The 26,184-nt window shown below is 38.2% G+C and overlaps 1 protein-coding gene across 5 annotated transcripts in view; it reads right to left on the reverse strand.

Annotated features, from left to right (window-relative positions):
- Positions 1 to 26,184, reverse strand: part of CADM2 (cell adhesion molecule 2) — a 537,220-nt gene that overhangs the window by 88,824 nt on the left and 422,212 nt on the right. For all 5 annotated transcript variants that reach the window (XM_060770541.2, XM_060770543.2, XM_060770540.2 and 2 more), the window contains one exon: positions 9,705 to 9,883. In XM_060770541.2, the coding sequence (XP_060626524.1) occupies positions 9,705 to 9,883 (179 nt within the window). The remainder of the gene's footprint in view (positions 1 to 9,704; positions 9,884 to 26,184) is intronic.

Below are 26,184 nucleotides of genomic sequence, written 5' to 3' on the forward strand. Positions count from 1 at the left end.
AACAATTTATTTAAAAAGTCAGTTAAAGGACTATGCTGCTGAAATGTAATCCAAATGTCACTTGTATAATTTAGTCAATTGTTAGCAGGCATTTAAAGCTTACTCAACAGGATGGTTGGATACCGAAATTAAAAGCTCTTTATATTGTCCTTCATTAAAATGTTTTAATCCAGCAAAATTAAATTCTTAATTTGAGATTTAACACAGCCACTAATTAAATCAATGGAAAAGGATTAAATTGATTTCTCTACACAGTAACATTATGGTTACAGATGTAATCAATTTTATGCTGTTAGCCTCTTTTCATGATCATTTATATCAAGTTTTCCCCACCCGACACTTGACTATCCATTTCAGAAGTTAACCCTCTACAGAAGATAGTGTAGGCCTGATCTTAAGAAATATGACATTTCTTATATTTCATCACCAGTGGTGCCCTACTTTTAGTCACAATTGAGAGAGGGGTTCTAAGAACATAAGAGGAACCATGCTATGTCAACCAAAGGTCCATTTAGGCCATCATTCTCTTTATCACAAAGGCAAAAAAAAAATCAGTTTTCTTTTAGAAGCCCTTAAGCAGGACATGAATGCAGTGGGCATCACTTTTGTAGCATCACCAATGTGAGCAAGGAGGAAAGTTCAATTATTCTTCACTTTTCCTTCTTGATCCCACTCTGATTTAGGGATCCACAATTGGGGGCCCTCCCACACAGCCTTGTATCCCAGAATATCAAAGCAGAAAATCTCACATTATCTGAGTGTGGACTCAGATAACCCAGTTCAAAGCAGGTATTGTGGGATTTTCCGTCTTGATATTCTGGGATATAGGGCTGTGTGGAAGGGCCCAAAATCAAAAGAAAAGAGGATACTATTCAATGTACAGCCAAAGGTCTTCCACTTTATGCACCATAGAACAGTGGAGGAAGATATGGCTGTACACATGCTGGACTACAATATCTGGACTACAGATGTGTCTTGCTAATTTCTCAAATTACTTTTATTTCCTCAAAACACTTAATTGCTTAAATATTAACTAGGAAAACAGATTATAAAAGAGAATAGAGATAGCAGGTAAGGTACTTGAAGGGGAAGCTGCCATGTCTTTATATCAACGAACCCAGAAAAATTGTATTTGTTCTGAATTGTTTGTATTGGTCTCAGGAAACTTTTGCTAGAAGAACTGTGAAAGTTTCACGGGATATCATGTTCCCTGTGGTACCAAGGGAAGGGGTTATTTAACAAGGATTGGGAGATGGCTGGTTATTTCAAAAGAGACTATACAGGGCAGACTGATGCCTACTTCTATCTAATTTGTTAATTTTATGGAATTTTCAAGGTTGCCAAGAAACAATTTGGCAACCTTGAAAATTATAAAAGTGTATGAACTCAGGGCTCCCTTTTTTTAAAAAAAGACTTCAGTTTGTCAGGGTGGGGAAGAAAATGCATTTCTTTCTCTTTATAAAGTTGGATCTTTAATTCACCAGCATGGCCTACTCTTTCCTGGTGTGACTAGAACATGCAAGGCATACTTAATTTCCTCCTGGCAATAGTTGATGGGGGGGGGGCACAACCACATAAGAGATCCCATTTTCATTAACAGGAAGAGCCAGGCCACATTACAATCCTGGCTTCAAAAGGCCATTTGAACAAATGATTTTAATGGGGGTACTTCAATGGAATGCTTTTACGGTGTCTTCCATTTGTAATTCTGAAATGTTTTCCGATTGCTTCTTTTGTCTTATTTCTTATCACAGGAAATCCATTAAGGAAGACTTAATAGAAAGCACTCTGAATAACAGCATTAACAATTTTCCCTTCTAGAAGCATCCATAGTTTTCAAATGGATGAGGAGGCTACTTCATGGAACAAACCCAGTAGCAGATTAAAACTGGGATATGTGAACAGGCAATTGAATAAAACTGGTGGTTGAAGTGTTAATGAGGAAGATTTAGGAGCTGTTAAATCTAAACTAGATGAACTGAACTTTTATCTTCTCTAAGGCAATGGTCCTCAACCTGTGGGTCCCCAAGTGTTTTGGTCTACAACTCCCAGGAATCCCAGCCAGTTTACCAGCTGTAAGGATTTCAGGGAATTGAATACCAAAACATCTAGGGACTCACAGGTTGAGAACAACTGTTCTAAGACTTGCCTAATATCAAAATCCTCTACCCACAAGATTTCTGCAAATCTTTCACAATAAACTAGGAAAGGAATTAACCAATGGGTTGTTGTAGATTTTTTTGGGCTATATGGCCATGGTCTATATAGCCCGAAAAAACCTACAACCCAGTGATTCTAGCCATGAAAGCCTTCGACAATACATTGAATTAACCAATCTTTTTATTCACAGCTCGATTTCTACTTCCCTCCCTGAGTCAAATACATGAGATTGGATAAAAACATTAGAATGCACTACATTGAGGGCCCTTCCACACAACCATATAACACAGAATATCAAGGTAGATAATTCACAATGTCTGCTTTGAACTGGGTTATCTGAGTTCAAACTGCCATATAATCAAGTTCAATGTGGATTTTATACAGCTGTGTGGAAGGGGCCTCAATCTCTCATCCTATGATGTACTAAGAACATAACAGTGAACAAATAACATTCATTCTAATGTTCAGAGTCAATATACTCTGTAGTGTAAACTATACAATATAAATATTCGAAGGGTGTACATTAGTTGAATTAGCAAAAACAATGCATTGTTGCAGCTTTTTTAATAAAGCAACTTTAGTGGGTGAAAAATGCACCCACTATTTCATTTAAGCTATATTTATATGCAAGTTTACATTTGTCAATGTAAATGAAGTGTACAAACTTCTTGTTTTGGAAGGGGGTGGGTGTAGAAATGCAGTGGCCCAAAGTTACACAAAATTTTGCACTACACAGTTATAACACTATACTCCATTTTAAATCCATGGCAATTCCTGTTCAGCTAGTTTAGATTTTCCATCAACATAATTTCCTCATTAACACTCCAGCTGTCAGTTTTATTCAGTTATGGAATTCTTAACTTTGTACTTTGGTGAAGCAGTAGAGCTTTCTAGCTGACAATTCTAAAAGCCCCTCATTAAAGTAAAAATCCCAGGATTTCATAGGATGTTGTTACCCCAGTTAAAATGAAATCATAGCACTACTGTGTATTGTGAAGGGGCCTTAAAAGTCCACCTGTCTTGAAATTATGGTTTGAAATGGAACTATGTTGTCTATTGCAATTGACAGTGTGAGTCTCAATTCTTCTGAAGTTTCTGAAGTTCTTTTAATATTGATCATGGATGTTGGCTAAAACACATACATAATGGATGAGTACTGTACTTATTTTTACTATAGGGAAATAATTATATGATACAGATTTTGCCTGGTATGGTGTGTGAGTGTGTGTGTGTGTGTGTGTGTGTATACACACACACACACACACACACACACACACAGTAACTTGATTATTCAAATTAAAGTTGGCACAGTGATTAACTGTGATCAAGTCAATGTTGATTTATGGTGACTCTAGGAATAAGATACCTCCAAATCTTCCTATGAACAATAGCCTTGCTGTTTTGCAGGCTTAGGACTATGGCTTCCTTGACTGAATCTATCCATCTGGAATGTAGTCTTTCTCCTTTTCTATTGTCTTCTACATTACCAAGTATTATTGTCTTTTTAGTGAGTAATGTCTTATTCTTATATGTCTAAAGTACAGCAGTCTCATTTGGGAATATGGGTGACTGAACCGTGTTAACAGCTATGGTATAACCAAGCCAAAGGGGAACTATGGCATCCCTGAGGCACACTACTAAGAAAATACATAGAGGATTGTGTTGTATTGGTTCTATTAATCTTGATAGCTGTACTGAGTTGTTCTTCTATATATAATGAAATAATATCAAACAAAATTACTCCATACTTACATATTATGGGACAAAATGATTTCCTCATGATTTTATTTTTAGACTGCCCCAATTAAAGCTTCGCCATGTTCACGTTGTTTGTATAATTAATATGAATAAACACTATGCTTACTCTTAATCTCTAATTATGATAAACTACACATTTTCATTTAAGTCAAGCCTCTGCTTGTGCTAAAGCTGTCTAAATCTCTCCTGAGTTTTGAAGATAACTTTGGAAATTGAGGGAATTAGCAGATATGGTCCCACTGAGACAAGTGTTCTCAGGAAAGGGAATAAAAAAAAACCCAGATAGGTGAGTCCAAAGTACTCAATAATGAAAGCTGGGAGGAAGAAAAAAATGCTGGGATTGAAAATAAGTAAGATCATAATGTGAAAAAAAATGTATGGAAACAGTAAAGCATAAACTAAGAGAATTTAGGACAAATCCTATTCTAACTACATTATATTTTGAGATGTAATGCCTTCTACACAAAGGTCCCATTTACACTGCCATATCATCCAGCTTCAGAATACAGATTGACTGCATTAAACTGGATTATACAGCAATGTAGACTCATATAATACAGTTCAGTGTAATTAAATCTGCATTATATGAGTCTACACTGACTCTATAGTCCAGTTCAAATTGCATTATATGACAGTGTAGATGGGGCCAAAATGGCTTTTTAAACATCCTGAACTTCTCATGAGAGAAAGCTGAAGGAACCAGATAAATCTCTCTCTCACACACCATAACTGAATATAAGTTTTTATTTATTTCAAGCAGACTCATACCTACTCCATACTATAACAGTAAATATCAGTATTAAGGATCACTGAAGCTTAAGAAAATTAATGGAACTGAGCAGACAGCCAATAGATTCAAACTCTACATAGACACAAGAAGTCACAGAAATGTATAACTATTACCAGTCCTGTTGGTTACTTACCACCTTGTGTATTGGAAGCAGCATACTGCTAAACATAAAATGTTAGAAACAAAATTGGTACTGGACACATATTATTCTGCTGGTGGACTTCCCAGAAATATCTGGTTGCTCATCAAAAGGGAGCAAAGTATTTTATTTATTTTAGTATTATTTTTTAAAACATTAGAGTAGATTGAGATTTGGTCTGATGCAGCACACGTTTTCTATATAGTTACTTTGCACAGTTTGAATTCAAACTATTAAAGCAGTATAAAACATAGAACATACATTCTGATTTTTATTACATGTATATATGGAAGGCAAAATACAAGACTGACATATTTCTCTGTATTATTCATAAAAATCTAGATAGATCAAAGAATCTCCCAACTTCACACTGAATAAACATCCATGGTAAAATATATGTAGTTTAACATGAGAAGCTTGTCATTAAAGGACCAAGGGTTACAACACAGAAAAAAAATGAAGGAAGTAGCAAAAAGATACCAGATAAAGTTATTCATATGAATAAGAATTGTTGAAAACAATAAACAGGATCTTAATGCCATCAAAACCATTTATTGCAATGGTTGGAGTTTCTATATGACACTGGCTTTGTCTCTTCAAGGCCCCTTCCACACAGCTGTACAAAATCCACAATGAATGGGATTATATGGCAGTGTGGACTCAGATAAAGCAGTTCAAAGCAGATATTGTGGATTATCTGCATTGATATTCTGGATTATATGGCTGTGTGGAAGGACCCCATGTCTTCATCAAAGAGAAACTAGTAAACTCAAGCAATCCAGTTATGAACACCAAAGTGTAAGCAGAAGAATACACAATTATTAACATGCCAGCAAGTTCCCTCTGGTCCTCCCCCCTCCCCCCATGCCAAATACCTGATATTTATTCCCTCCCATTCACTCAGCCTTTATAAGATTTGTCAGGTTCAACAGAAAATCCAAGGAAACTTTGCTTCTCCTTGGAATGTCATGTTACGAACAGGAAAATGTTAACGTAAGTGGCACAGTACCAATTCTGTTTAACCCCTATAAATATTTTGGCATAAATTTGGAAAGAAATTACCTCCATTCTGATTTTCTTCATCCTTCTAAATTCAACTCACAAGTGGGGGGGGGGGAGGGGGGAGAGATTATAATAATTTCTCTCTTCCCCAAGCAGGGTGGTTATTAACTGTGCACTGGAAGAATATATTAAATGCTAGAGACAATTTTTGTGCAAAATGAAGATAAGGAAATCTATGCCCTCTATTAAATGGCATAACCCTTCCTTCAATTTTCAAGCTACAAAGTAAAAAAAATAAGGGGGGGGGGGATTCTATCCCGCTTGGTGCACTTCATAAAGCTATACATCTAATCAAAAGGAAGAACAGGAAATTGTCAAAAATTATCTTTATAATCAAACTATACTGAAGAAATATTTGATCTCAAAAGCTACTAAACACTAGATAATTTTTTTTCAAAAGAAACCTCTGCTGGAACATTCAGCAGCACCATCCTGTTTTAGAAGCCACACAGTGTTACAGATATATATATATATATATATATATATATATATATATGCACTTGCATGCAATTACCCTCTGTGGTTCTGTATCTATATTTGCAGAAATTTAATTAGGAAAAATCTGCACTATGCATTACAGGAAAATGTCAGCAAGGCCAGCTTTCAACTAGATAATATGAAAGATGTGCAAGCACAGGCTACCAAATAATCAAACTTAACCATCATAACATAATCTCAATAATGAAGCATATCTCTGACTCCCATTGAACCAGATAATCAAATCAATTGGTGCAAGCAAGTGACTCTTTTTTAAAGGGGTAGGGGTGAGAAGCTCATAGCATATCCATCTAAAAGAAACAGTTTGTAATGGTATAGAAAAAGAGATAATCAAGCATTTTAATTTTTTTTCATAAAGTTCTAACTTTTGATTTCGTAAAGCTTTTTTAAAAAGCGGACTAAGTTTTTCATGTGTTACAATGCATTGCTGGTGTCACATGGCCTTGGAAAATGGAGAAACAAGCATTACATGCATTTTAAAGATTGATGGTTCTATATACCAGCCATCAAGTCTATTTGAATCCCAACATTGTTTCTTCTTCCTCCCCACTAATGAGCTTGAATAACTCTGCTGGCTTTTATGGGGGGTCTATGAGAAGCAGAAAAGTAGAGTGCTTTATACATTTATTTAAAAGTGTGTGCAATGTTCTCATAGACCCAATTCATCCTGCTTCACCACAGGATTTCTGGTAATCAGTATATGGCACCCCAGTGTCATTATAAAGGAATTAAATGCAACTATTTTCTAATATTTGAAGAATATAAATGTGTCTATTTGTAGAGCTGTTTTCTGAAATCTGTTTCAGAATACTGTCCCTTAACCAAATTTATATTATTTTCTAACTGTTCTTGTTTTATTATTGTTTTGGCTATATTGGTACATTGGCAAGTTGTTTTATAAGCTACTTTATTCTTGTTTTTTTTAAAAAAAGAAAAGTACTTTCTAAAGAGAACAAAATAAGATATCACATTATTATCCAGCATGTCATAGAACAGTATTTCAAAATATTTGGGAATAATATTCAGGACTGGTAGTAATAATAATAACAATAAGAATAGTTTTATCTCTTATCCGCTTCTCCTCATGGCTCAAGGCGGGTCACAGAACAATCAACACATAAATATCGCAAAAACACTACAAATGCACATATTAAAACACATTTCTATAAAAGCTACATATTAAAATGTCTTTCTATAAAATACATATTAAAAGACACAAAATAGAGATTAAGCAAAGGTCACACATTTAAAATCCATGCTTAAAGTCTGTCTGGGTATCCCTGCAGGAAGAGAGAGGTCTCTACGTGTTTTTTGAATTCCAACAGCTCATTTAGCTGTCAGACTTTTTCCAACACGTTGTTCCATAGTCTTAGGGCAGCTGATGAAAAGGTCCTCTAGATGGTGGTTGCCAGCTGGGTTCTGGCAGGCTGGTGTATATGTCCATCAGAGGACCTAAGTATATGTGGGAAGACCTAAGATTGTATGGAAGAAGGTGATCATTTAAATAACCCTTTAGTAGGATTACATTTTATCATATCGTTCTATCTATCTATGTAAGAAGGAAACTGATGTAGTTAATTTCCAAATTTCAATGAGTCTATCATTACTTATATCCCTAATACTTAGAGGACTAACAATATTTTACAGTATTTACCTAGTGGCATCAGTAACATTAATCCATGAGCTGGCTTTGATAAATTGCAGTTCAAAACAGAGGCAAAATTGCAAATAAGAAAGTGCAATTGAGAAATTGCTTTGGCACAATGTGAACAAATCAGATAGAGGTAACCTGAACCCAGAAAAATACACTGCTAGGGATCTTGTATCACCAAATGGAAATTCTCCACATGACACCATCAAGAATTTTAATAAGAATAACATACTATTTAATGTTTGCATACATATTTTTTCTGTAATACTTTAAAGAGAGGAATCAAGATGTATATTCTATTATTTTCAAAGTGTTTTCGAATTTATCACATTTCATCATTTCTCATGTTCTCAACTATCAGAACATATTGCTTGCTTTCCTCAAACTTTTCCTTTCAAACTATAGAAATAGCAGGGATCTCAATCCTATTTCATGCCTGAATTTTTATGAGACCACAGACAAGGCCCACAATGTTTCCTTGGTTGCAATTTTACCCTTCTAAGTCAGCATAATGTTCTTAAAAGTTCTCCAGTTGTAGCAAAACAGACCCACGCTCCTTCGCAGGTTCAGCTAGAGTTCAGCTTTTACGGATTCAGCTCTTTAAATATAAGAAACATCTTGCAGCTTCATTTGTAGACAGCATGGACTGATCTATAAGTTAGCATTTCTGTCACAACAAAAATACATGTATCCATATTGGTCCATAATGGAAATAAATTGCTGAACAATCCAGAAGTAAGCAATACTTTGTTTGGAACAAACCGAAAAGCTACAAATTGTGCTTCATCAGACTAGGTTGCAAAAAAAAAAGGAAAAAAAGAAAAGAAAAGAAAAAGAAATAGAAAAGAGGGAGATAGAGCTGGAAAGTAAGGATTGGGACACATTTTATTCAACCTAACAATCCACACTGCAGTGGAGAAGCCATAGGGCAGACGTGCACAACTTGAAGTCCTCCAGGTTTTTGGGCTCCAGGTCACATAATTATTGACAATTGAACAAGCTGGCTAGAACTTTTGGGAGCTGGAGGGCCACAGGTTGCGCAGGCCTGCAATAGGGTATTTTCGTTTTTGAAAATATATGATTGGCTGCAACTGAGAAGACAATCTCTTGCCTGTATTGCTCCAGAAACATTGTGTAAGTAACTAATTCAGTTTGCAATCAACATTTTTAACTGATATTAGTTGCAAAAATCAAAGCTAAAAATATGGCTTCTCCCTCTTTCTTTACTACCACAATGATGAATTTTGTATTAACTGTATTTTTGGTGGCAATTATAGTGGTACTTAATAAACCCACTCTATCTTTTTCTTCTCATTTTATATTTGTGCTTCAGTATGGAACACATTTTGAAGTAGTAACATGATATTATGAGATGTCAGAAAACAATATATTTTATTCAGAACTTACAATTAGATCCTGTCTCTGTTATTTATTCAATTATGAAAGCACCTTCCATCAAGCACATTTGGGAAATTATGACCTGATAAATACTCAACCAAGAGCCTTAAACTGAATGATACACTAAAAGTAAAACACAGCCAACTGTAGAATGGTAGGATAAAAATAATGCTAAACAAAGCCAAACAAATTTATCAAAGCACATGTCATTGCACACCATCATTTAAATGAGAGAAGACGTTACTCACCACGTATTATCAGAACATACTCTGCGCTGTTTAGGCCAATAGAATTTTCTGCTTCACATCGATATGTACCATTGTCCGTTTTATTTAGCATATGAATGTTTAGCTCCCTACCGTTGACAATCATTCTTTCTGGGTCTGGTAATTCTCCACCATCCTTGGTCCATAATACTGGATCTGGTCTGTTAAACAAATTGATATAACAAAAAGCATTAACTTTGTTTTATATCATAGTGATGTAACATGTGTTCTTTAAATGCCATACTTTTAAACAGATGAAAAGATAGGCATAGATTGATAGGTATAGGTGGATAGGAAGGACAATCATGACACTCTTGGACAATCATGCAAAAGTGATTAGGATGCTTCTAACAGAAAGGATACTCATCTGCAATGCAAAACATATACTGAATTTACTAGAGTATAATGTGCCATTGAATGTAACACACCTCAAGTTTGAAGGTGCACATTACAAAAAAAGAAAAGAATTTGCTATCAAATATAATGGTGGTGGCTACAAAAAGGCTGGTGGGAAGCTGTACCCCTTTATCTGGCCTTCCCACCAGCCTTTTGACAGCCACCATCTGCTTCTTACCAAGCTTTTGATGGCACCACTGTCAATCCCTCCTCTGTCTTGAGCTGGGATCTATTGCCCAAGAGTGCAGACAGGTTTAGATAAATGATTCTAATATGCCATCAATGCGCACTTCAATTTTAGCAATGTAATTTAGGTCCCTTCCACACAACTTAATAAAATCTCACATTTCTGCTTTGAATTGGAATATATGACAGTGTGGACTCAGATACCTAATTCAATTGTGGGATTTTCTGTCTTGATATTTTGGGTTATATGGTTGTGTGGGAGGGCCCTAAGTTAGAAAAGGTGAGTGTTAGACTTGAGTAAATATGGTATATCACATAAATGGTATGTAAAAAAAAAAAACCTTACATACATATGTCTACTACCATGGGCAAGTACCTAAACAAATATTCTATGCATAGAGCAGTTAAAGTCTTGCTAGATGTTTCAGACTCCAGCTCCCAGAAGTCCTAGACAGCTTGTCCAATCAACAGGAATTCTAGTAGCAGAAGTCCCAAACACCAACTACCACAGGTTTGATACCACTGTGCTAGATGAAAGTCCTTTCATGTTGACATGATGTCTGAGGAACAAATCCTTTGATTATGTTGACACCACTGAATTATTCCTATTTTTCTAGTGATTTCCATGATAGAACATTAAAAAAGCAGTAGGGGAGAAATCAGCAGACCCCTCTTCAACCCCTTCCACCATGGCACCATGGTCTAAATACCTTTACAGCTCTGTAGCATGTTTTCTTTTCTTTTTTTTAATTTAAAGAAAATTATTTCAAAAAGATAATACACCAACCATATATATTGCATAAATATACACATACACAAACACATACACATATGTAGACAACCTGCAACCCACAGTACAGTTACCCCTCAACCCACCCCCAGTGCTACCCACCACCTTGGCTTCCGTCACTTATCCCCGCAGGATTTATGCACGACTTGTTTAACCCTCTATACTTCTAATTCAATAAATTCCTCTTGTTTTTATTTTTTTCGCTCTCCTGTCAAGTATGCTAAGGCCAACTTCCAGTTTCTTTCAAATATTTCATGATTTTCATATTTCAAATTGCTACAAATCTTAGCCATATGTGTATAATCCCACAGTTTATCCTTCCAATCTTTGATGCTTAATGTTTTCTCCCTTTTCCAATTTTTGGCAATTGTAATGCATGCAGCCGCAAAGCTGTACAAACAAACTTCTCTCTCTGGTTGTTCTAATCTATCTCTGAATATCCCTATTAAGCCCATCCCTGTTTTTTTTTACTTTGTTGTGAATCATTTTATTTGTTTCCTTTATTATTCTTTTCCAATAGACCTGCACCAGTTCACAAGACCACCATACATGAAAAATAGTCCCTTTCTTTGTTTTGCACCTCCAACAGGAACCTGTTTGTGAATTGTCCATTTTGGCTAGGAAGGCAGCATGTTTTCTTCTCTGGATGCCTCTATAAGTTATTCACAGTCACTTGAGTTGAACAGGTCATCCAAATAATTGATAACAATGCCAATTATTTCAAGCTGAGTTTGCAAATACTCAAAAGTTTGTGATGAATTACAATAAAGAAATATATTTGTAGAGGAATTATGGCTATATTTTCTTTTAAATGATTAGTTCTTTAGAAGATATCACTCCATATTTACCAAATGATAGATGTAAAATTGCACTCAGACATACCCATAAGCCAAAATTTGTCACTGCTACAGTCTTGTGAATCATGTTGTGAGCACTGTGAGGATTCAGATGTGTCTTTTTGTCCTTATTAAGTTAATTACCCCACCACAGAAATCAACTTTATAATTTGGAAAAGGTTTTAGCTTTAGGTTAATTTGATATACTGTATTTTTTGGCCTATAAGACTACTTTTTAACCCAGGAAAATCTTCTCAAAAGACGGGAATCGTCTTATACATTGGGTGTCATCTTATAGGGCGGGTGCTGAAACTTCCGAGCCAGACTGGGGGCTCTGCAGTTATGCATATAGTGAGGGATCTCAAAAATGGCTTTAGCCACATCATTGCCATATGTGGTGACCGTATGGAAGTAGCAAGGGTGGTGCTGTACAAATACGGTAGAAGAAAATCCGCTCACCAGGATTTGTGGAAAGAAGTGACTTAACACACTGCTGATGATGAGGTGAGGAGGTGTATCACCAGGAAGGTGTAAGTGAAGGACAGAGCAAGCTGCAGGCATCTAGAACGACCGGAGTATGGGAAAAAGGGATAGAGCAATGCTGTGCCCAGAAAAAAAACATGCTTCTTTCACTCATCTGGCCCACCCTTGTATCCTATTACCTCCTTTTTTGCCTCTCAGATTTCATTCCCGAGGACTGCTGTGAAGCAGCACCGAGAAGGAGGAATGGCAATAGGAAAATAACCATATTGAAATCAAATCTGATGTTTAAATTGTTTTTATTTAGCATGCATTGGAAGAGGGGTAGTCTTATAGAGTGAGTATATTCCAAACTCTAGATTTTAACTGGAAAAGTTGAGGTTTGTCGTATATACCCAGTCATCTTATACGCCAGAAAGTATGGTACTTTTGAAATCTTGGTTTCATAGAAAACAGATATATCTAATTGGGTGCCTGCATTGGATATTTACCAGTAGATACAACAAACCATTATGACGCACTAGCAAGATAGGCATATAGTTAGAGAGGTGCATAGGATAGTTCATGTTCTTCAGATTTTCACAGAAACAATAATGCTTTCAAAGGCAATGAGTCAAGACTATAATTTATTAATGAAGTGTGCAGGCAGATCACCGGAGCCTGCTGAAAAGTCCAGAGTAAAAAGCTACAGAAAAGGTGAGTACTGGGTCTTTGTAACAGTCAGGATGGGAAATGAAAATATACCAGGATAGCAGGATAACTGTTATAAATTAGGTGAACTGGGACAGTCTTCAGTAGAATCGGGGGGGGGGGGGGGGAATGAATCTATAAAGGTTGGTGGCAATAAAAGTCTTCTAATGGGAACTATGGAAAGCTGAAAAGTCTGTAAAGAGACAGGTCGAAGATAGCTAAGAAAAGAGATTTTAAAATATTTTCATCACGGACATATATAGGAGACACTATTATAGTATATTATATTACTCTGCTCTGAAGCTTCAAGGTGGACAGTATTATATGATTTCTAATAAATAACATAACAAAAAGTATAACAAGGTTACATAACATTTTGTGCCATAATATATTAAATATAAGAATTGAAAAAGGCAATGTGAGAAATAAAGTTCAATTCCAAATTTCAACCAACCAACTACATATACAGTCACAACGCAGAGATCAGTGAGAATAAGTATTCAACAACTTAATCCTTTCTGGTAAAGTCTTACAAAACTAATAGGAGAAAAGGTTAAATGAAGTATTTTATAAAGAAATTAGCATACTATGCATTCAAAATCATATACAAGATGGCCAATATCCATTTAAGAAACATAGTCTTCACTCACGATCATAACTTTTTCTCAAAAGCTAAATGTTGCTCTTACCACCAGTCATTGCTATATTATGCTATCTTACATTTTTCTGATCACTATGATTTTATCTTGGATTTACATAATAACTTCCAGCACTGAATTACTTTGTACATTTAATAAAATAAAAAGAGTAACTTTATTGCCATTGTACATCGTACAACAAAATTAAATGCCATTCCCAAACACATTATATATGTACAAATTACAAGGCAAAGCACCCATCTTTCCACATTCTAATCGCTATTGCACAACCCCTAATACCACATCAGCGTGAAATTATAGACAAAAATCTTCAGATATCTATGAGTAATCCATAACTTGGACACTGTTGTTGAATTGGCCCCATTCAAATAATTTGGTGACTGTGATGAAGCATATGGATTTGTATGATATAGGTCAAAGACATATTAACTGACACTCCCTAGAACAGGGATTCACAAACTTTTTCAGCCACTGAACCCTTTTTGAAGCAAAAGTTTCTCATGGAGCCCCAGGAAATGTTGATATTATATAAATGTTTATATTATATAAATGTATATATTATATAAATGTATATGTTATATATTATATAATTTGTGTGTGTGTGTGTGTGCGCGCGCACGCACAGGGGCACACTTTTGAACAAAGGGGCCACACTGCATTTTACAATTTGACAGATGGGCCAGGCAGTAGCAGATGGATGGAGAGTATTTGTGTGAACTAATTGAAAAAAAATGAACAGTACATATCTCATTTGTAGTGCAAAAAAAGAAGAAAGAACAATAAAATATTTAACATTCAAAACAATTTTAACCAACATAAATTTAACAGTATTTGAGTGGAGGACTCTGGGAGCCATCCAGTCCAACCCCCTTCTGCCATTCTGGAAAAGAATGAAGTACCCTGAACAGATGGCCATCCAGCCTTTGTTGTAATAATAATAATAATAATAATAATAATAATAATAATAATAATAGCAACCCCAGGGGCCATCCAGTTCAACTTCCTTCTGTCCTGCAGGAAAAGTACAATCAAAGCACTCCCTGAGCAGTGGGATGGAAATAGGGTTTTGGAAGCAAAGAAGGATGGGGGGAAGGGGTCAGGCAGCAAGGAAAAGAGCCTGGGTGGTGAAGGGGTGAGGAAGAAATCATCTGTGCCCCAGGAGGACATTGCTGCTGCTGTTTCAGCTCCAAACTTTAATTTTCCTGCATTTCTCAGGAGGAGGAGGGGGGAGGAGGAGGAGGAGGAGGGTGGGGGGAAGAGGAGCAGGCAGAAAGCAACATGATGCTGTGGAGTACATCACTATCACTCATGGAGCTCCAAGGGCTCCAATGAGCATAGTTTGAGAATCCCTGCCCTAGAATATAGTGAGTTGCATAAGATTGTTCATTAACATCCCCCCTCCCACCCAGATCTCCTGGATCTCTTTTCCTTGCCCTGACAGACAAGATGGCAGTGGCAGCTGCAGAAGTAGGAATCATTTGCAATTCTGTCACTACGTTGCCAGGCACCAAATTCCTCATTCTGTTTTGTTTTGCACTGGGAAACTAAACACATCCTAGACATGAAGCAAAACATCGGAACAGTCAAAAGGTGCATTGTGCTTGCATAACTGTTACTGAAATAATGCTAATATACCTATACTTCATAAGGAAGATTCAAGGATGTTGTGGAAGAAACAATGGCAGCCAGGTTTTCCTTTGCTCTTTGTTTCAGGCCAGTTATTGTTCTTCAGTGACTATCAGAAATATATCTGTTTTAGTAATTTATACTGGAAATCTAATTACCAATGGAAATCCATTGGCCATAATGGGGTTTAAGGATAAATTGATAAATCACTGCCCTACTGCACAATTTGAATACAAATGCAAGAGCAAGCTTTGAACCTTGCTATTAATCTTGTGTCTAGAAACACAATGCAGAAAGAAAGAGCGATCACCCCTACACTGCATATTCTGTGTTAGTTTTGCCCTCTTCATCTCTGCCCCCTGGACCTAATTTATTAGCAAGTCTTACTTACATGGCAATAAGCCGTACTAAATTTAGCTCTATAAAAAGTCTTTTAAAAATTGACTTGTGCAGACATAAAAATAGATGGCATGGACAGAAATAGAAATATGGACCCAAAGGCAACTCAGTAGCTAATCAATTTGCTCCAAGCCCTTCCAGCAGTTTAAAACATTCCATCTGTTGCATACTCATAATTTCTATCTATTGTTTTGAACTTGGGATCCTTCTTATGCTATACAACTATAGCACTCTAGTTCCTTTAACTGTTGCTGATGTAGAAATCTGGGATTTGTAATTTGTCATGAGCTCCTGGTTGAAAATTCTAAACAGTCATAACTAAACTGAAAATATGAGGACTCCATAGGTTGGGACCAAGGCAGTTAAAAGGACATCTTAGTAGGCTTTGAGAAAGGGGTGATTTATATATTTTATGAACATAAGAAGGGCCACGTTGGGTCAGAGAGAGACTGATATAACCTGGTGTTAGGTTCACATGGGGCACATCTACGTCGTATTAAGCCATGGCAGTTAAATTGGTATCAAACTGTATTTCGAAAGTATATGTTTACTTTTAAAAATTACATATTGTAACCTTAGAGGGCTGTTTTGAGTTGAATTAACATGGTGTCATGTATTACACAATAATTAAATGTGTCCAAAAGATAGGAAGAGCATAAGTTGCTGGGCCAAAGAGTACACATTTTCAGTTGTGCACTTAGGACAGAAACAAAAGGGTAAATGCTTTGTAGTATGATTGCTGTTATGTTATTCAGGGCTTTCAATATTTTCATACAAGTTTAGAAGTACAACTAAGCCACAAAGAACCTTGCAATGAATGTTCTGCATTGGCAACTCATTGGATGCTTGGGATTTGGTGAAAAGAACATGTGTGTCGATTCTAATGTCTAACTCATGTTACGCACACTTAAAATGTGGTTGTGTTCACAAGATTCAATTACAGTTGGCTCCAAATTGAGTGATGTTGCTGTAATAAGGGCAGCATGGGTAAGATATGTATAATATTATGAGACTGGGGAAAACTGTGTGCACATATTATTTTTTCAAAATCATTTTACAGTTGCAGTCTGTTGAAAAAAATGAGAGTAATTCTTGTCTAAAAATGAAAAATAGATTTACTATACTATTAAATGCATTCCAAATACTACATAGCATTTCAAGTTGCAAAACAGCATTTTCTTGGCAAAATAAGTGCTTCCATTCTTCATTTATTATTTTACCTTATCAACTAAGTGCTGAGTCTGACTATTCAGTCCTCTAGCTAACCTCCGATATCACAGCTAGAAGAAGCTCAGGGGAATTTCTTATGCAGCATACAGATGAGCTTTGATGTTAGTTTTGCACATGTAATCTAGCTGAAAACATTTGTGTTCAAACACTCTGTGTTTTTGGCTAAAATGCTGACTGAACTAATTTCTCTTTAAAAAATTGAAAGGGGAATAATGTTGCTTGCAGAAAGGGAACTGTTATTACTGAAAAGCAAGCAAATTTTTACAATATGTCTAGTATTTTGTCTTCCCTCAGAAGAATTAGAACAGTCACTTTATCAAGTCTTTTTTAAAAGAGCTTATAAAATCTAAACAATTCAGTCTGGAAAAAAGGATTCTATGTCATTAAATTGATTATTAAATCATGTGCACTGCAAATACTATTAGATATTGCCATCATATAATATTCTAATCGAGTATATATCATTTCTAATATTTTACACATCTTGAATGTGAGACCTGCTTGAAATAGCAAATTATTGCATATTTCAAGTGCACTACTGTACCTATGAATATGCGGAAGATACTGCAAATAAAGTAGTTCAACTATACTTTTAAAATTAGAGTCAGAAGGTTTTTGAAGGGAGAATGATTATGTCAGGTATCTCAGTTCCACGCTGTGTGGCTCTGGAGGAATCTCCTATGAAGGATCACGCAGAGAATCACAAGTGGAGTAGACATCAACACGTTTATTGTTCGGAATACAAGAGCTTCAACTACAGGCCTCTTATATAGTACTAACTACTAGGCCTGGGCGGTTTCGTTCGTTAATTTTGTAATTCGTTAAATATTCGTTATTTTTAACAATTACAAAACGATTACAAAACTTATTTTCAAACCCGGAAGTGTTTTTAAATATCGAAACGGCATCCTCCATCTTTTTTACGAGCTTCCGCCCATTTTGGAAATGACGTTTTAGGGATGGAGGATGCTGGGTGCGCCGGGCATTGGTGGACATATGCTTTCACATCCTTTCGCATGAATGGCCACCAATGCTTCCTCCTCAGCACATGCAGAGTTTTTACAAATCCAAAGTGTCCTGCTGTTTTGTGATCATGGTGATCCTGAAGGGCCTGCTTTCTTTGGTCCTCCGGGACATAAATTTTGTTGTCTTTCAGCCACACCCCATCCTGGTAACTCAATTCGTGATGGTGTTCCCTGAGCCACTGATCCCTAATCTCCCCGTGTAAAGATTGTCCCTATAGTGTCTTGTTTGCCTGCATTGTGCTGTGGCAGTCTAGATAAGCTGTCTGCCAAGAAGTTCTCCTTCCCTGGAAGGTATTTCAGCTCAAAGTCGAATCTGGAGAAGAATTTGGCCCACCTCAATTGCTTTGGGGTCATTTTGCATGGCGTTTGGAGTGCCTCCAGGTTCCTGTGGTCAGTGTACACTACAAATTTGTGAGGGGTCCCTTCCAAAAAGTGCCGCCAGGCTTCTAAAGCAAATTTGACGGCTGCTGCCTCCTTCTCCCAGATTGGCCAGTGTGTTTCCGTTGCATTGAATTTCCTTGAGAGATAACTACATGGGCGCAAGACGCCTTTGTCATCTTTCTGTAGTAATACTGCCCCCGTGGCCGCATCACTGGCATCCACTTGTATAACAAAAGGGTGTTGTGTGTCTGGGTGTTTCAGTATGGGCTCTGAGCTCATGAGGCATTTTAGCATTTCAAAAGACTCTTGGGCTTCCTTGCTCCAAGGCAATTTGGTGACTGGCTTGAGTTTAGCTTCTGTTTGTTTTCCCCCTCCCTTTCTCTTTGTTTTGAGCATGTCAGTGAGGGGTTAAGGCTATTTGGGCAAAGTTGGGAATGAATTGCCTGTAGAAGTTTGCAAATCCCAGGAAGCTTTGTAGCTGTCTCCTGGTTCTGGGGGGTTCCCACCCCACTATTGCCTCTACTTTGCTGGGATCCATCTCAATGCCCTGTGCTGATATCCTGTACCCTAGGTAATCCAGTTTGTCCTGGTGGAAGGCACACTTTGGCAGTTTGACATATAGTTGGTTGGCAAGCAGTTTTTTGAGGACTTCCCTGACTAGCTGCACATGTGAGTGCAAGTCCTGTGAGTGTATGAGGACATCATCTAGGTAACAGAACACACCGTTGCCAAGGTGTTCCCTTAGCACTTCATTGATGAGATTTTGGAACACTGCCGATCCATTTTTTAAACCAAAACTCATTACTTCAAATTCATATTTTCCTAGTACTGTGTTTATCACTGTTTTGTACTGATCCCCCTCTCTAATCCTCACCCTGTGGAAGGCTTCTTTCAAGTCCAATTTGGTGAAGATCTTGCCTGTGCTAAGTTGTGCTAGCATGTCCTTAATCAAGGGGAGGGGGTAGGCCTGAGTGGCACTAACGGCATTCAAATTTTTGTAATCAGTGACCAGATGTAGTGAATGGTCCTTCTTTTCCCTGAAGAAGACTGGTGCGCCTAAGGGTGACATGGAGGGTCGAATGAAGCCCCTGGCCAAATTCTTGTCTAGGAATTCTTTCAGTGCTGCCCTCTCTTTGGGGGTCATGGGATACGTTCTCTGTTTAGGCATTGGGGCATTGGGCAAGATTTCTATGGCACAGTCTGTGTCTCGGTGAGGAGGCAGTTTGTCACTCTCCTTCTCATCAAAGACCTCTGCTAAGTCTGCATATTCTGGGGGATTTGCGGGCTTTCTGGCTCTACCCTGTGTTCTGGTGTCTGTGGGTTGCTGCCCCCGTCTTCCCCCAGTGTTTGAGGGGTGAGAACACTGGTCTGTGCTGCAAGCCCTCCCAGGACTCCCCGCCCTGCTTGGGCGTGAGGGCTTCCTGAGGCTGCAATGATGTCTTCTGTTGCCTGTGTGTTCCCTCCCTCTCCCCCCGCTGGTGAAGGAGTGAGTGTGTAGCATCCCCTAGCAGCACTTCCCTGCTCTCTTGCCTTCAAATTTACCATAGGCTCGCCTTTGTCTCGCCCATGAGCCTCACAAGCAGGATCTGTGAAACATATTTTCCCCTCCCTCCATTTCACCATGGAGTTGTGAAGTTTCAGCCAATCTAGCCCCAGGACTAATGAAAATCTGGCCATGGGAGCAATGATAAAAGAGATGGACTCCTGATGTTCTCCCACCCCCAGCAAAACACATTTGGTTTTATATTTGCAAAGTCCCCCCTTCATCTCGCTCCCATCCATCTGCACGAAGGTTATTGGGGAACGGAGTTTTACCTTGTCCAGTCCCAGTCTAGTAGCTGTCTCAGGCTTTATTATGGATTTTGTGCACCCTGAGTCCAAGATTGCATTTACTGTCAAGTCTCTTCCAGTCCCCTCCTTGCACAACCGCACTCTCAGCCAGAAAGGAGAGTCAGTGCCACTCACCACTGTTTTGAAGTGCCTCTTCCTTGCTGGCCGGTTTGGAGAAAGGTCAATGTCAGTCTCTGCTACTTTGGCGCGCCGCTTTCCTACTGCCTGGAAGTCGACGCGCATTACTCCAGGCAATCTTCGTTTCTCGAAAGCTCTCCGCTGTCTGATGAGTCATCCTGGGGGGCTGCAAGGGTGGTCCCAGGCTGTTTCTGTTGCTTCGCTGCCAGTGCTGTAGCCTGGTTCTTTCTCCCCTGGTTCAGGTTCTCCTTCTGCTGGTTTTCTCCAGGTTTGTGCCCGGCAGGTTTCCTTCCGCTTCCTGGGCAGGAGCCGGCCAAATGCCCCTCACCACCACATCATAGGCAAAGGCCCAGCTTCCACCTCCATTCCTTTTCCCCCGGATCGAGCCTGTCTCTGCTCCTGGGAGGGGTGCTGTCCTTCTTCCCCGCGCTTCTGGTGAGCCAGGGTTGTTTTTGGTGGGCTCTTTTGATTTCTTCCTTCACCATCTCTGCCTTGCCGGCCACATCCACCCATCCCATCAGGGTGTCTGGGCTGCCCCTGGCTAGCACCCACTCCAACAGGTCTGGTCTCAAGCCATCCTTGAACACTTGGATCCTGAAGGCCTCGTTCCATTCAGGAAGCTCTGAAGCCAATCTCCTGAATTCCAAGGCAAAGTCCTGAATGGAGCGGGAGCCTTGCTTCAGGCTCATTAGCTTTGCTCTGGCTCTGGCTTTGCGGAGGGGGTCCTCAAAGCGCGACCTCAGGGCCAACATGAAGGCATCCAAGTGGTTCAGCTCCGGGGCATTGATGTCATACAATGCCAGGAGCCATTCAGCCGCTGCCCCTTCCAACTGGTCAGCCACATGTTGGACCTTGTCTGTCTCGTCCGCAAAGGAGCCTGCCCATTTGGCCATGAAGGCAGCCACTCTCGTCAAAAAGAAGGGCAATTTCTCTGGGTCCCCATCAAAGGCAGCTCGGAGCTTCATCTCCCCTCTGTGCTGTGGCTGGGCCCAGCCCCCCTCTCCCTCACTCCTCTGCCGATGGGGGGAAGGGGCTGCTGCCGAGGGGCCAGGGGAGGTTACCTGCGGAAGGGAAGGAGTGGCCGCTGGAATGCTGGGGCTGGCATCCTGACCCCTCAGGCCGCTGTCTTGTCTCAGGAGCAAGGAATTGAGCAGTTCCTTTACTTGTGCTAATTCTTGACTCATCTCCTGCATTCCTGGGCCCTCCGTCGAATGGGGAGGGCCATACTCCCAGCCGGTCCTTGGCCAGGCTCTGTGAAGGATCTCCGGCTGACTCGGAGTCACTTGCCAGCGGCTGGTCATGGTTGGAGCAGCTGCTGCTTGTGGAAGGGTGGGGGACCCTGCCAGCTTCCCTCCATCGGAGCTTGCTTCTTCCCCCGAGATGTCTGCCAGTTGGTTTCCAACAGTGTCAAGCCCTCTCTCTTCTCCCTCCATGTTTTTGGTAGGTAGAAGCTAGAGAGAGTGAGTGATTCCGAACAAATTGTCAGGTGTCTCAGTTCCACGCTGTGTGGCTCTGGAGGAATCTCCTATGAAGGATCACGCAGAGAATCACAAGTGGAGTAGACATCAACACGTTTATTGCTCGGAATACAAGAGCTTCAACTACAGGCCTCTTATATAGTACTAACTACCATACCATAAATCATGCATTCAGGTAGCCTGGTGCCTTTACCATTTCAAAGCCTTTCCATATCAAGGCCCATTTCCTCCCTTACCTTTGGCACCTAGTCCCATTACCATATCAAAGCCCTCCCATATCAAAGCCCAGTTCTTCCCTCACCCTTGGCAGCTAAGTTTTATGGCTGCCCCGTTTGTCCTGCATTTCCTTTTGGCCCAATGTCCCATGGCCATGTGGTTTGTGTCAGTTGTATGGCATGATCTAGAGATCATGACAGATTACAAGGAAGAAGCCAAAACAGAATGTTCATGACATTGTTCACCATGATCCTTGGTTGGGGTGGAATTTGAGGTGAAGAATAGAGTTAAATGGAACCAAATCAAGGATAAATATGGCCATTACCCATCATCTATGAAATTTCAATGGTTTTCAGAGGAGCAGATAAGCCACTCTCTGGACTGTCAACAGATTGTATTGTCAAAGGCTTTCGTGGCCAGAATCAATGGGTTGTTCTAGAGGCATTCTCTCCTGGCCATGTTCTAGAGGCATTCTCTTCTGACATTTTGCCTGCATCTATGGCAAGCATCCTCAAAGGTAGTGAGATCAACAGATTTTTTATCAGTTAAGACGGCAAGAATGAAAGAATGGTACAACTAGTTTTGTATATTTTCTCAACAGATGCACTCCTTTGTCACAGATGCCAATCAAATCATTTTTTTTAAAACTAGCATCAATCCCAGTGTTTGTTGTAGTTTCATTATTATTGGTTAGCAACTGGAATCCAACTGAACAACAAGAAAAGAGTAGTAGCAGTTATTTCTTATAATGAGACAGCATAAAACTGAATACATTAATTTAATACCTGTTTAAGTGAGCCACAAGTATGCCTGCAGGGTTCTCATAAGAAAGAATCAAAGATTAATAATTCTATGACTGTATTTCACTTTTGTATTTTCAAAACAAAGGCAATATAAAATAATGTTCTCTATCATTACAAAACCTGCTAAAATTGTATCATCTGCCTGTGGGAGATCTGAGGAAAAAGAGAAATAATTTTCTTACTTTCATTTTCAATCTCTTCTCACTGTCTTCTGAAAAGTGGAAAATGGGTTTTTGTGCCGAGACCATGAAATTAGCATAGTTAAAGATACTACATAAGGTATTGCTAAACACAATCTGTCTTAAAAATGAGAACTATGCAAAAAAAAATTGCACTATGTGATTTTTAGTGATCACTTTTGTTCTGCATTTGGGGGTGGGGGTGGGAAGCCATATGTTTTAATAAGAGATCGCCACATCTTTTAATCTAGCCTGAGCAAGGAGGCTTGTTACATGCCACACATCTGAAAGAATATTACTGACAAATGGCTCAAAGTCACCACAGAGTTGAAGTATTCTCTGGCCAAGGAAAGATAAATTATCACATAGGATAAAGTGTATTATTTTCTATTTTATTATAGTCTCTTTTTGGTAGACATATGCCAAAATATGACAATGGGGGTTGATTTATGTGCCACAAATAATGGCAATATGTTTATTTCCCCCCGCTCCCATTATTCTGCAATCTTTTTTTTAAAATATAAGCACATGTGTATTATACAAACTTAAGATATAGCAGAGAAGGAGAAAGCTGTTTTTTCTTATCCTATTGCGCTGAGTTGGTGTAGTTGTAATTATAGTTCAGGCTTATATTGCACCAGGTAGGTCAGAGAGTACAGTAAGTCTGCTGAATCAGAGCTGAGAAAGACTGGACATAGCATGTTGTAAAATGTCTTTAGCTGGAACAGTGTCCCCTTGGGAAGAGGCCCTATGAGACTGTGCAACTCGGTAATCATGCATCTTGCTACTTTCACCTTCCTTGTGCCTATTTATATTTATCATGCTTATCAAACATTCCCACTTGGTTCTGGTATCAATTGCTCTCAGGTTGGAATGGACTCTAGTCAAGAAATCGGTAGAGGTAGTTTTCATAGGATAAGAAACACCTATACAATTCTATATTCTATACAATTCTAGCCACCCTTGACTTTCCACTAATATTAAATGTCTATAGCAGAAAAGCAATTGAGAACATACAACAGTCCAAATAATGGACAAATTTCCCAAACATACATGGTAGTGTAGAATGGAGCAAGGCAGGATTCATCCCACAAACTCTGGAATTGTGTAGAGTCATGGGCATTAACATTATTTTAATAAACATCAACTTTAGTCAGCAAATAAGATTTGACCAGTTTCAAAGCCCATTCTTTATCAGCAAACGAAAAAAAAACTTGAAGCTAAGTTCATGATGTTACATCATGTATATTCTATACAATTCTAGCCACCCTTGACTTTCCACTAATATTAAATGTCTATAGCAGAAAAGCAATTGAGAACATACAACAGTCCAAATAATGGACAAATTTCCCAAACATACATGGTAGTGTAGAATGGAGCAAGGCAGGATTCATCCCACAAACTCTGGAATTGTGTAGAGTCATGGGCATTAACATTATTTTAATAAACATCAACTTTAGTCAGCAAATAAGATTTGACCAGTTTCAAAGCCCATTCTTTATCAGCAAACAAAAAAAACTTGAAGCTAAGTTCATGATGTTACATCATGTATATTCTATACAATTCTAGCCACCCTTGACTTTCCACTAATATTAAATGTCTATAGCAGAAAAGCAATTGAGAACATACAACAGTCCAAATAATGGACAAATTTCCCAAACATACATGGTAGTGTAGAATGGAGCAAGGCAGGATTCATCCCACAAACTCTGGAATTGTGTAGAGTCATGGGCATTAACATTATTTTAATAAACATCAACTTTAGTCAGCAAATAAGATTTGACCAGTTTCAAAACCCATTCTTTATCAGCAAAGGAAAAAAAACTTGAAGCTAAGTTCATGATGTTACATTACATTATGATAAAAGTGCTTGCAAGTAGTCTGAAAGAGTTAAGATTTGTAGAGGAGAACACTTGCATCCCAGAGGTATCAATAAAAGAACTTCCTATGAATTCACATAGGCATCAGAAAGATTTGCCCCTCTATAGCTAACCAGAGTTCCAATAAATTATTATTTTTGTTCCTGGGTTATAAAAGATTTGCCCCTCTATAGCTAACCAGAGTTCCAATAAATTATTATTTTTGTTCCTGGGTTATAAATTTCCTAATTGGTTCTATCATAAAAACAAGGCAAAAGTTTATTAAACTGCAAAAAATTTGTGTTTGTGAGAAGGACATTGTCCTATAGCACATTTTGATGTAGTCTCTAGTCCACTAATTTAACACTATCATCCACTAATTTAACAAAGTTTTTGGCGCAAAAAGAAAGTTCCTGGTGTAGAACTACTACTTTAAAAGTAAGGACTATACAATTAAACAGGAAATAATACTTTCAAACTAGGAGCACATTTTCTTTATTATTAAAAATGTTGTTTATAAAAACTTTGAAAATTCCCCAAAAATCAGTGGAAAAGTAAAACATTTTGATATTTGGTGGGCTAAGAGTGGTAAATGTGTTTTACCACTGTAGCAATTGCTATAATAAAATAATAAAATGTCATTACTCTCGTTATAGTAATAAATATTTCACTAAATATACTTTAGAAACAAAATATCAGTACCCCCCCCCCCAGTTTTGTAATTACTTTTGAAGAATTTTTAATGGATCGCACATCTCTAGTAACTATGTACTCTTCTACTTTTCTTTTTGCTAGGAATAGCCTCCCTATTACAACTATGCTAACTGATACAAAATACAGTAAGGAAAAAACAATAATGGCTTTTTACTGTTGTCTTGACTTTGATCCCACCTTTTTTGTGCTTCATTTTATAAACAAATAGGCACAAGAAGTCTAAACCTATCATTGAAATGTGTCTAAAGGTGCACATCATTTCTATATGATACAATTCCTGTTTAAATGTCCTCATTTATAGTAAAATGAGAACATTTTACTAAATACTATCTTCAGGAGAGAATAATTATTACTTAAGCTAGAAGAATTTTTACCAAAGTGATGTAATTTGAACAAACAAGTAATAGAACGGCATTTAGTTTTCACAATATTACCGTGCATTCTCAAAATTATTCTTTGTTTCCTTCATCTATCCGCTCAGCACAAGTCCCTGTTCATCAATCCAGAATCAGTAGGTAAATCCCTAGCCTCTGTGACTTCTACTCTC

The sequence above is a fragment of the Anolis sagrei genome, chromosome 3 (assembly GCF_037176765.1).
Source record: "Anolis sagrei isolate rAnoSag1 chromosome 3, rAnoSag1.mat, whole genome shotgun sequence".
In the NCBI taxonomy this organism is placed as follows: Eukaryota; Metazoa; Chordata; class Lepidosauria; order Squamata; family Dactyloidae; genus Anolis; species Anolis sagrei.